General features: G+C 43.0%; 1 protein-coding gene across 1 annotated transcript in view; it reads right to left on the bottom strand.

Annotated features, from left to right (window-relative positions):
- The window catches only part of LOC124785536 (proclotting enzyme-like), an 82592-nt gene that overhangs the window by 21690 nt on the left and 47863 nt on the right, over positions 1 to 13039 (bottom strand). Inside the window, exon 6 of the mRNA XM_047254190.1 lies at positions 10137 to 10381. Within this exon, the coding sequence (XP_047110146.1) occupies positions 10137 to 10381 (245 nt within the window). The remainder of the gene's footprint in view (positions 1 to 10136; positions 10382 to 13039) is intronic.

The following is a 13039-nucleotide window of genomic DNA, read 5'->3' as shown; positions in this document are numbered from 1 at the left end:
GCCTTCAGTTACAAGTTGTCTTTATTTACTGCACTAAGCATTTCGAGCCCTGGAGGCTCATCTTCAGGTGCTTTTTAGTGATTTACATCAGGTTTTTTAGCTGTTTGACTGTTGATATTACATTTTTTTGTTACAACATGGCATATTGTAGATATAAGTTCAACAGCGTTAATAGTATGAAACTGACTTACAGTTTAACACTGTATGACGTCGGCTTCTGTTGTGCAGTTGCTATACACAATATACATCTTTAATAAAGAATGCTATCTTATTCTTAATTCATGCACACTTTAATCAACATTTTAATAGTTTCGTGAGACTTATCAGAAGGTGCTCCAAAATTCTTGTAAGATAATCTGCATAGGACTAGTAATAATGCATGTTACTTTAATAGCGGATTTCTTACCACTAATAGGTACAAAATGAAAGGGGCGTGAGACACAACACACAAGCGCGTTCGGTTAAAAGTTTAAGACAGTCAGGTTCTGCTCTCTAGCACAACAGCCACGCAACGTAGACGCGATTTGATTAACAATAATGCTTTTAGAATCATAGGTTTTGCTCCAGACTGTATCACTGAGCACACTGGTCTGGCTGCTGCGTTCCTGTCATGCGACTTCTTTGCAGATGTAGACAATAGTGGCTATACTTTATTTATGAAAATGAATATCTGTATTCTCCAGAAATTAAGTTCTATTGCTGTGCTAGTCTATAGCAGTTTTTTTTTTCGAATGCCTCTTAATTTATCACTAATATCTTCCCATTCTCAACGATTCACGGGCTTACTCTAAGTGTGATATGAGTATTTTCCAGCTTCCTGCAGCACCGTTTATCTTGACCACTCGAGATTTCTTATCTAAAAAAAGAAAAAATTGCTTTCCACACAAAGTAAGCTGCAATGTAGCCGTCTCTCCTGTGTAATTCATCTCCGATCAGTTTGGCTCTGTCGTACTGGCCTAGAAAGTCGAAGCCAAAGTGTATGGTGCAGGTCTTCCATTCTGCTCCAACATGGAGATCGACGGTCACGGCTGGGAGCAATGTTACAGATTGCGAGTTTCGTCGAAGTGCCACAAGCAAGACTGGTTGTTTTTACCATCTCTGCCAACCGTTGGAAAGAACCTAGTATGACATCAGAACATGGACAGCAGATATCGTTTATTCGGATGTGGACAATAATAATAATTTATTGCACCCAATGCCCTCAATTCATGCTCTCCCCTTACACTGCTTCCCTTGTGCAACGCGCCTGGTCTTCCCACTAACAAGCCACTAACAGTCACGTAGACGGGCAAGCTGCGGACCAGCCTTTTCTGCAGGGGAAACAGCATCCGTGGGAGTAGATATATTTGCGATACTCGGGTACCTCAAGTACGTTTTTCGGAATAGCTCACCCAGTATACCTACTTTCAACACTTTATCGAGTTGTTCGACTGACGTAAAAACAACTTAACATGTTCACGAACTTTAGACAATTCATTCCAAATTAGATAATATCATTCGCAATGGTATTCCATAACAGTTAAAGTCAAGGAACGTACATCCCAAGCTTCTAAATAAGGAGACTTACTTACATTCACTCGGAGCTAAAATAAAACATCTACAACAGTACATAAAAATAAAAATGAAGCTAACTTCAGTTGCACAGGACGTCCGGATTGTGAATTGTTCGTCGAAAATTAATCAACCGTCAGATCTTTGAATATTGTAAGGATATTTGGTGTCGCACAGCTTGCAGATATTTCTCAAACACATGTCTTCCACGTTAAGTAGAGCGAAATGGAACGTCGTGTATGTATCTATCCACATACTGTAATTGAAAAACTGATTGTGCCTGATAATCCTGATGATTAGTTTCATCAGAAACTGGTAGAAACAGTAAATTTCATAGCAGCCAGCTGTGGCATAATATAATTTTCGCTTACAAACATTTATAGTGCCAATCACATAAATAAATACTGGATTTGACAGAAAATGGTTTTACAAAGCGATATACCACTACAGTGACCATTAGAATACAGAAATATAGGTCACAAGTATCGATTTAGTACGAAACACATTACACTCTGAACTCATAAACTATCAAAATTTCTCAAAAAATTTCGAGTCTCGATTAATAAAAAAAATAGAATACTCTTAAGAGAGTGACTCTACATCAGTGGTCATCAAAATCCAGTCCGCGGGCAACATGCGGCCCAAATCAAGTGTTGTTTCTCAGCCGTATTTTATAGTACAGGTAGTGTGCTTCTAGCAACTAACAGTAGAATATAACAACGTCAACTAACGTTGAGAGCTTCTCAGGAGTGTATTTTTCTTGGTCGCAACAAACAAAACTACTTGCAGAGACAGTAATAGTCTAAGAGGTCCTTAATTTTAATTGATGTTGATGAACTGGGATCACATTTGAGGAAGTGGAGAAAATGGTCAATATATTGCAGTGCAATAAAGCGACTGGGGTGGATGAAATTAAGTCGTAACTCATCAAATACAGTGGAATGTCAGGTCTTAAATGGCTACACAGGATAATTGAAATGGCGTGGGAGTCGGGACAGGTTCCATCAGACTGGACGAAAGCAGTAATCACACCAATCATTAAGCATGGAAACAGAAAATATTGTAACAACTACCGAGGTATCTCTTTAATCAGCGTTGTGGCTAAAATCTTCTCAGGTATTGTTGAAAGGAAAGTGCGAGTATTAGTTGAGGACAAATTGGATGAAAATCAGTGTGGGTTTAGGCCTCTTAGAGGTTGTCAGGACCAGATCTTTAGCTTACGGCAAAAAATAGAGAAGTGTTACGAGTGGAACAGGGAATTGTATCTATGCTTTATAGATCTAGAAAAGGCACTTGACCGGGTTCCTAGAAGGAACTTATTGTCTGTTCTACGAGATTATGGAATAGGAGGCAAACTTTTGCAAGCAATTAAAGGTCTTTACATAGATAGTAGGCAGCAGTTAGAGTTGACGGTAAATTGAGTTCATGGTTCAGAGTAGTTTCAGGAGTTAGACAATGCTGCAACCTGTCTCCACTGTTGTTCATGTTATTTATGGATCATATGTTGAAAACAATAAACTGGCTGGATGAGATTAACATACGTGAACACAAAATAAGCAGTCTCGCATATGCAGATGACTTAGTTGTGATGGCAGATTCGATTGAAAGTTTACAAAGTAATATTTCAGAGCTAGATTAGAAATGTAAGGACTATGGTATGAAGATTAACATCTCCAAAACGAAATTAATGGCAGTGGGAAAGAGATATAAACGCATTGAGTGCCAAATAGGAGGAACAAAGTTAGAACAGGTGGACGGTTACAAGTACTTAGGATGCATATTCTCACAGGATGGCAGCATAGTGAAAGAACTGGAAGCGAGGTGTAGCAAAGCTAATGCAGTGAGCGCTCAGCTACGATCTACTCTCTTCCGCAAGAAGGAAGTCAGTACCAAGACTAAGTTATCTGTGCACCGTTCAATCTTTTGACCAACTTTGTTGTATGGGAGCGAAAGCTGGGTGGATTCAGGTTACCTTATCAATAAGGTTGAGGTTACGGATATGAAAGTAGTTAGGATGATTGCAGGTACTAGTAGATGGGAACAATGGCAGGAGGGTGTCCACAATGAGGAAATCAAAGAAAAACTGGGAATGAACTCTATAGATGTAGCAGTCAGGGCGAACAGGCTTAGATGGTGGGGTCATGTTACACGCATGGGAGAAGCAAGGTTACCCAAGAGACTCTTGGGTTCAGCAGTAGAGGGTAGGAGGAGTCGGGGTAGACCAAGGAGAAGATACCTCGATTCGGTTAAGAATGATTTTGAAGTAATAGGCTTAACATCAGAAGAGGCATCAAGGTTAGCACTGAATAGGGAATCATGGGGGAATTTTATAAGGGGGGCTATGCTCCAGCCTGAACGCTGAAAGGCATAATCAGTGTTAAATGATGATGATGATGATGATGATGATGATGAACTGGGCCGTGAGCTGAATGAAGTTTGCCGTTCACCTCAGGGACAATGTGATATGTAGCGTGGCCACAGCGGAACTGACAGAAATAAGGGAGGAAATATCTCTTTTTTTGTCTTATAATGCTGACTACTCATCAGCGTATGCAACTAGCGCCGGTCAGCCACTATGATACAAACGTAAAAGGAAAGTAGCATGAATTCGTGAATGCGTATTGTAGAGAAAGTCATCTTGAAATGTGGTAAACTTTTTTAGTAAATTATATGAAATCAAATTAAGGCTATTATAATACAACATGATGAGTAAAAGAAAAATGACATTCAAATCAAAGGATTTGTTAATTAATATAACATATAAATTTATGTAGGTTACCAATTAGTAAGCCGGCCGCTGTGGCCGAGCGGTTCTAGGCGCTTCAGTCAGGAACCGCTGAACTGCTGCGGTCGCAGGTTCGAATCCTGCCTCGGGCATGGATGTGTCTGATGTCCTTAGGTTAGTTACATTTAAGTAGTTCTAGGGGACTGATGACCTCCTGTGTTAAGTCCCATAGTGCTCAGAGCCATTTGAACCATTTGCACCAATTAGTAGTGAGATCAGTAGGGGAACGTGTGGGATTTGCATCAGACAGGACTGACGGGGAACAAAGAAGAAGTTCAAAGAAAAAATCTCGTTTTGTATTACTCGAAATATGGGAGAGAGTGGCACAGATATTGTACACTGAATGGGATGGCAGGCATTAAAACAAATGCGTTTTTTGTTGCGGCAGTACCTCCTCATGAAATTTCAGTCACTAGATTTCTCTTCAGAGTGCAAAATATTTTGTAGGCCCTCACCTACATAATAAGATAAAAGAAATCAGAGCTCGCACGGAAATACCTAAGTGTTCGCTTTTCACGCGAGCTTTCAAGATTGGAACGGTGAAGGAATATCTTCAAGGCGTTTCGATGAACCCCTTGCCAGGTACTTAACTGTGAATTGCAGAGTAATCATGTTGATGAGGCTGTAAAGTGGCCAGAAAGGCAAAAACGGCCATTGCATATTTTTTTGTCATCAACAGCGCTGCTGCTTGCCGTGAAGTTCTTAGACTATTTCTAAAACACACTGCTATTGTTGTCAATGAACTCACAGAGAAAGCGTGTTCCGTTAGTTTTTTAGTAAAAAATGTTTTGTTATTGGGTCGATTGGTGTAAGATAAGATACCTACACCGAAAAGGCAAAGGAACTGGCACACCTGACTAATATCGTGTAGGACCCGCGCGAGCATGCAGAAACGTCGCAACACGATGTAGCATGCACTCAACTAATGTCTGAAGTAGTGCTAAAGGGGACTGACACCATGAATTCTGCAGAGCTGTCCATAAATCCGTAAGAGTACGACGGGGTGGAGATCTCTTCTGAACAGAACATTGCGAGGCATCCCAGATATGCTCAATAATGTTCATGCCTGGGGAGTTTGGAGGTCAGCGGAAGAGTTTAAACTCAGAAGAGTGTTATTGAAGCCACTTGTAGCGATTTTGGACGTGTGGGTTGTCGCACTGTCCTGCTGCAATTGCCCAAGTTCGTCGAAATTCGCAATGGACATGAATGAATGCAGGTGATCAGACAGGATGCTTACGTGTCACCTGTCAGAATCGTTTCTAGACGTACGAGGTGTCCGATATCACTCCAACTGCATACACCCCACACCATTGCAGAGTTCCCACCAGCTTGAATAGTCCCCTGCTGACATGCAGGGTCTTTGGATTCATGAGATTGCCTCCATACCCGTACATATCCATCCGCTCGATGGAGTTTGAAACTAGACTCGTCCGACTAAGCAACATGTTTCCAGTCATCAACAGTTCAATGTCTGTGTTGAGGGGCCCAGGTGAGGCGAAAAGCTTTGTGTTGTGCAGTCATGAAAGGTACACCAGTGAGCCTTCAGCTCCGAAAGCCCATATCGATGATGTTTCGTTGAATGCTTCTCACGTTGACACTTGTTGATGCCACAGCATTAAAATCTGCAGGCAATTTGCACAAGGGTGTACTTCTGCCACGTTGAATGATTCTCTTCAGTCGTCATTGGTCCCGTTCTTGCAGGACCTTTTTCCGGTCGCAGCGATGTCGGAGATTTGATGTTTTAACGGATTCCTGATGTTCACGGTACACTCGTGAAATGGTTGTAAGGGAATATCCCCACTTCATCGCTACCTCGGAGATGCTATGTCTCATCGCTCGTGCGCTGACTAACACCACGTTCAGTCTCAGTTAAATCTTGATAACCTGCCGTTATAGCAGCAGTAATCGATTTAACAACTGCGCCAGATACTTAGTGTCTTATATAGACGTTGTCGACAGCAGCGCCGTATTCTGCCTGTTTACATATATCTGAATTTGAATACGCATGCCTGTAACAGTTTCTTTGGCGCTTCAGTGTATATCCCACACTGCTAGTGCTGCCACCTGCCATCTGTGAATGGTTATTGCACGTTCACGTTGAACATAGGTGGTGGTCAGATTAATGTTATCGCTGCAGTGAAAGAAAAGAAGATGTTAGTGAATAATTAGATAGCTTTATCGAAAGAAATAGAAACATATGTTATTTTGTTGCTCTCTTATTGATTGTGACTGGCACAGAGCATAATGTATGGTGACCAATTCTTTTTTTCTTCTTTCTTTCACTGGTGCCATGTACCACGCTGACGCAGGGTCGGCATTGTTAGAAACGGATTTGGCAAGGTTAGTGGAAGGGATGGATGGATGCCCTTCCTGCCTCCACCCCGTAACCCCCGAGACGGAATTAGTGTACCCCTGCTGTCTGCGTCTGGTGTAATTCATAGAATAGTGCGAACGTGTTCAGATGTCTGCGAGTCGTGTAGCTGAGGCGGAACGTGGGGACCAGACTGGTATGCACCTAAAAACCACATCCAGGCTGGCCGGGACACCGACTGAAGTCGGTAATCCGCTGGGCGGATTCGATCGGGGACCCGTGCGCCTACTCGAGTCCAGGAAGCAGCGTGTTAGCGCTCTCGGCTAACCTGGCAGGTGTATCGTGGCCAATCTTAATTTAAATCTTACTTTATTGGCCAGGCGACGAGCTACAGATCATTAAACGGACAAGGGAGAAAGCGATATGCTCTACACTAAGCAAACATGAGCTAACAACACCACAGCTACCATGTCCTAGTTTCGCCATTGCTCTTTGCAAGTTGAAGGAGGAGTACTCATAGAAACAAGAAGTGACAGGAACGTTAGTTCTGTCAGAAGTGATAGATTTACATTTAGATGGATACTCTGCAAATTACAGTTAAGTGCCTGGCAGAGGACTCATCGAACCACCTTCACAATAAGTCTCTATTATTCCACTCTCGAACAGCGCGTGGAAAAAAATACGAACAGCTATAGCTTTCCATGAGGGCTCTGATTTCCCTTATTTTATTATGAAGACAATTTCTCCCTATGTAGGTCGGCGTTAGTAAAATATTTTCGCATTCGGAAGTGTTTAAACTCAGAAGAGTGTTCCTGGAGCCACTCTCTAGCAATTCTGGACGTATGAGGCATCGCATTGTCCTGCTGAAATTGCCCAAGTCCTTCTGAATGCACAATGGACATAAATGGATGCAGGTGATCAGACAGGATGCTTTCGTACGTGTCACCTGTCAGAGTCGTAGCTAGAAGTATCAGGGGTCCCATATCATCCCAGCTGCACACGCCCCACACCATTACAGAGTCTCCACGAGCTTGAACAATCCCCCGCTCCATGCAGGGTCCATGGATTCATGCGGTTGTCTCCATACCCGTACACGTCTATCCACTCGACATATCTGAAACGAGACTTGTCCGACCAGGCAACAAGTTTCCGGTCATCAACATCCCAATGTCGGTACTGACGGACCCAGACGAGGCGTAAAGCATTGTGTAGAAAAGTCATCAGGCGCACACGAGTGAGCCTACGGCTCCGAAAGCACATATCGATGGTGTTCCGTTGAATAGTTCACAAGCTGACAATTGTTGATGGTCCAACACGGAAATCTGCAGCAGTTTGTGGAGGAGTTGCACTTCTGTCACGTTGAACGTTTCTCTTCAGTCGTCGTTGGTCTCGTTCTTGCACGATCTTTTCGGTCGCAGCAATGTCGATTTGATGTTTTTCCGGGTTTTTGATATTCATGGGGCACTCGTGAAATGGTCGTACGGGAAAATCCCCACTTCATCGTTATCTCTTGGATGCTGTGTCCCATCGCTCGTGCGCCGACTGTAAGACCACTTTCAAACTCACTTAAATCTTGATGACCTGCCATTTCAGCAGCAGTAACAGATCTAAAAACTGCGCTAGACACTTGTTGTCTTATGGGCGGTTGCCGACCGCAGCGCCGTATTCTGCCTGTTTACATATCTCTGTATCTGAATAAGCTTACGTATACCAGTTTCTTTCGCACTTCAGTGTATATTATTCTTGTTAAAAAAATTGGCGGTAAGGTATTATGTGACCAAACTGCTGAGGTCATCGGTCCCTAAGCTTAAACAGTACTTAACCAAACTTAAACTAACTTACGCTAAGGACAACACACACCCATGCCCGAGGGAGGACTCGAACCTCCGACGGGGGGAGCTGCCCGGACCGTGACAAGACACCCTTAGACCGCGCGGCTAATCCGCGCGGCTATTCTTGTTATCTCACTTGTCTGAAGGGTAATAATTTTTTACGATATAAATGTTTAAACAACTTCATTTTTCAGTTTGATAGTTCCTTCTGTGCATCAGTAATGCCAACACGGCGTCCATTCTGGAAAAGAGGACACACTACTCGTCAGGAAAAGTGGCCAAAGTGTTTACCCCAGTAAAAGTTAGTTACTTCCAAAAAACACGCATAATGCAAGATATAAAATTGAGTTCTAAATCCTTTCTATTCAAAGCTACCATCCGCTACTCTATCCCTTTGTGACAATTTTGAATTAATTAAGCTGTATTATTTGAAATCGTCTCTTTTCTATTATACGAATACAAAAGTCCGATTGAAAATTGTCTGTTTCAGCCGTTCGGTATTCTTTCACGTGCTAGGATGTACAGATGCTGAGATAATGCGCCTGGAAATTAGAAAAACAAACATAGGATTCTGTTTCGATCGCATTGACCACAGTACGCACTTGGATATGGAAAATTGGCCACTATGTAAGCCTTCAGAAAAATGCACATTTAAGACTCTATCAGTAACAATGGTTTGGTGACAATAGAACTTCTCTTCGAGTGGTCGCTTGCCCCCTTCCCTTATCTGCTTCCTCCAATGCTATACGAAGAGTCGCCATAGGTTGTCAATATTGGCTCTTAAGCAAGAAAGTTTGCTTTCCACTGCTCTACATAGTCTTCCTCAACCTGAGAACAGCGCACAGAACGTTCATACAACCATGTGCAACTGCCTTCTTTGAGATGTTTTTCATCTCTTGCGTCACATTGGCTTGAATGTCGGTTATTTTAGAAAAGCGTTGACCCTTTATGGGAATTTTTACATTTTGTAGTTTTGTTGTAGGTTCATTTTGATAACACCCAATCCTAGTCACCCGTGAAGATTTTTTCCAGAACAAAATTGTCCGCGTTTTGCATTTCAATCAAGGCGTGACAGTTGTTGTTTTTGTTCGGGAGAAGGATGCGTGGTAAAAAAGTTCATACACTTTTCTTCGCTTTAAAAATTTCTGAAGAATATCTCGAAAATTTGATTTAGAGATGTTGCTCCACTTTGATTTCTGACGCAACGTTGACACACTACGACCGCAAGCCGACTACGGCCTGCTCACAACCGACTGGTCGAAAAACACCTGTTATTTGAAATTGTTGGTTCAAGTTGCCGCCATAGTTACTGCGCTGATGTCGCTTACACGTCAGGAATAAAATCAGTCTCGAAACTTTTTGGACGGACGGTATATATATATAATCACAGACCGGCTAGGGAGAAATGGTTATCTGACAGAAGATACTACAATCAAAATTGATAGGATGATGTAATCTAAGATAGCACGGCCGTCAACTAACGGCAAAGTATCCAGAGAAGCTGGAGTGTTCCATCAGTGGTTCACTGAAACATCTACTACATGCACTAGTGTCAATATTTTACATGAATAGAAATAATGGGGAAACAAACATTGTAATAACCATAGAGAGAGAGAGAGAGAGAGAGAGAGAGAGAAGAGATGCGCATCTGCCTCACCAGTGACGTAGGCTGTCCTGTTGACGAAGCCCTCGTCGATGGCCGGCAGACAGACGGGCATGACGTAGGAGTTGAAGGCAGCTCTGCGGCGCAGGCGCAGAACCGCGACGTCGTTCTCGTAGGTGGAGCGGTCGTAGCGCGGGTGCATCGTGGCCTCTACGACGCGGAGGTCGACGGCACGGGTCTCGTCGCGCCGGTCCAGGTCGTACTCTCCCAAGCGTACTGTGATGTCGGTCAGTTTATGCCTACGAAAACAGAAACAACCACTACTTTCTCTCTTTCTGGCATTTTCAGTTTGTTTAGACTTCAGTGAAGAATATGTTTGTTCTGGAATCTTTGGCCGTCGTTGGTTTAACGAGTTTTCTCGAGTTTCACCAAGAAAAGTGGCTAGTATTGTCAGCGATTCACCCTCCACTGCTGGTGGCGATCTGGACTTAAGCCTGTGTCCGTAGATTAAATTCGGTGATTCAGCTGCCCATACCAATGAGTTTTATGAAACCTGCAACACCTTCAAAAACCACCCGCAAGATCTTCACGTTCCCTCGCTCCCAACGTGCAAACTATTGGTCCTACAGAAAAAATAAACAGGATCTCTTCGTAGGAAATTTAATGTCGTTAGAGTTTGTACAGGGATACGTTTTCACCGAATGCCACGGTTTCCGATGTATTCAAGAAAAATGCATTTGAAGGTCACACATGGATGTTTATCTTGAATAATTAGAAAACTATGTCCTCTACCGAAAATGTATCCCAGTACAAAATGTAGCTACGTTGTATTTCCTACAGAAAGATCCTATTCTTTTTTCTGTAGGACTAAAAGTTTGCACTTAGCAGGCGAGAGGATATGAAAATTTTGTGTGTGGTATTTGAAGGCATTGCAGGTTGCATACAACCCATCGGTAGCGGCAGCTGAATCACCCTGTGTGTACCCTCTGCGCCAACATCTGAGGGCTGGTCATTACCATTGTGGTTCTCCCATTGCTACCTGTAACGGTCGTTCATTGCAGCCTGACAATTCAGGATCCGTTTACCTTGAGACTTGCTTCCTTCTTGTTGAAACTAATGTCATTTTTGTGAATTTCTGTGGCATCCCTGAACAAACGGGCATGGAAGCACTTCTCCACATCGAGAACCTGCGTATCGGTGAATTTCAACATGTGACTAGAGTTGCATTGCGCGTTTGCGCCACGGCCGACTCCTCCACTTCCAGAACACAATAGCGTTTACCCTGAGGTGACGGAAATCATGTGGTAGCAATAAGCACATATACAGATGGCGATAGCATCGCGTACATAAGGTATGGGTAATCAGTGCATTGCGGGGCTGCCATTGGCACTCGGGAATTAACAGACTTTGAAGACGGAATGGTAGTTGGAGCTAGACGCATGGGACATCCCATTCCGTAAATCGTTAGAGAAGTTAGTATTCCGAGATCTCCAGTGTCCAGAGCGTGCCGAGAACCGAGATTACCAAATTATAGGATTACCTCTCAACACGGACAACGCAGTGGCCAACGACCTTCATTTAACGACCGAGAGCAGCGGTGTTTGTGCGGGGTTGTCAGTGCTGACAGACAATCAACACTGCGTGAAATAACCACAGAAGTGAAGGCGTGACGTACGACGAACGTATCCATGCTGCAAAATTTGGCGTTAATGGGCTGTGACCGCAGACGACCGATTTCAGAGCCTTTGCTAACATCACGACATCGCCTGTAGCGCCTCTGCTGGGCTCATGACCGTATCGGTTAGACCATAGACGACTAGAAAAATGTGGCCTGGTCAGATGAATCACGATTCCAGGTGGTAAGAGCCGATGTTAGGGTTCGAGTGTGGCAAAGATCCCACGAAGCCATGAACCAAAGTTGTCAACAAGCCACTGTGCAAGCTGGTGGTAGCTCCGTAATGGCGTCGGTTATGTTTACAAGGAATGGACTGGGTCCTCTGGCCCAACTAAACTGATCATCGACCTAAAATTGTTATTTTATGCTTCTTGGAGACCATTGCAGCCATTCATTAATTTTATGTTCCCAAACATGTCACCAGGCCACAGTTGTTAGCGACTGGTATGAAGAACATTCTGAACAGTTCGAGCGAACGGTTTGGCCACCCAGTCCACCCTAAATTAATCCCATTGAACTGTTATGGGACGCAAAATCTGCACCGGAAACACCTTCGCTATTATGGACGGGTATGGATGGAGAATGGCTCAGTATTTCTGCAGCGTACTTCCAACGACTTGCTGAGCCCATGCCACATCTAGATGCTGCACTATGCCAAGCAAAAGAAGGTCCTACAGAATATTAGGAGGTATTCCATGACTTTTGTCATTCCAGTGTGCGTTCGATGATTCTGGTGTTGGTGGATAATTTGGTCATTACAACACATACTTTTCCACATGTTCACGTTGTGCGGTATATACATGACACAGCGAGTGGATTTCATTGTTCTTTTAAGATCTGTGTTACTCTCTGATCTTATTTGTTGATTCATAAATGGTCTCTATTCACTGCAATGACATTTCTTTTCAAATCTCTGAGGTATTACAACTCGTTGTGATGCATAATTTAATTTTTATCTGCTGTTGTCATAGACTTTTCATTTTAGCTCCCAGTGATTCTTGGTGAGAATCTTGGAATTTATGTTCTTTGATTGGAGTGGAACATCATTGTGAATGATATTTTATGATTCTGAATGAGTTGTCTGAAATTCGTGCACAGCTGAAGTTATTTTAAAATCAGTCGAACAACTCGAAATTGTAAAAAGTAGGTGTGTAGGTCGAACTGTCCCAAAAAAAATGTGTTTGAGGTACCCAAGTATCGCTAAGTATCTAGCTGGCGTCAATAACGTATTAATCATACGTCTTTTCTGGTTCGGTTGGTGATTGAAACTTTGTGTAGGCAA

Source organism: Schistocerca piceifrons, chromosome 1, assembly GCF_021461385.2.
Source record: "Schistocerca piceifrons isolate TAMUIC-IGC-003096 chromosome 1, iqSchPice1.1, whole genome shotgun sequence".
Taxonomy (NCBI): Eukaryota; Metazoa; Arthropoda; class Insecta; order Orthoptera; family Acrididae; genus Schistocerca; species Schistocerca piceifrons.
Note: the sequence above shows the minus strand (reverse complement) of the source record. Positions and strands in the feature narration are given on the sequence as shown.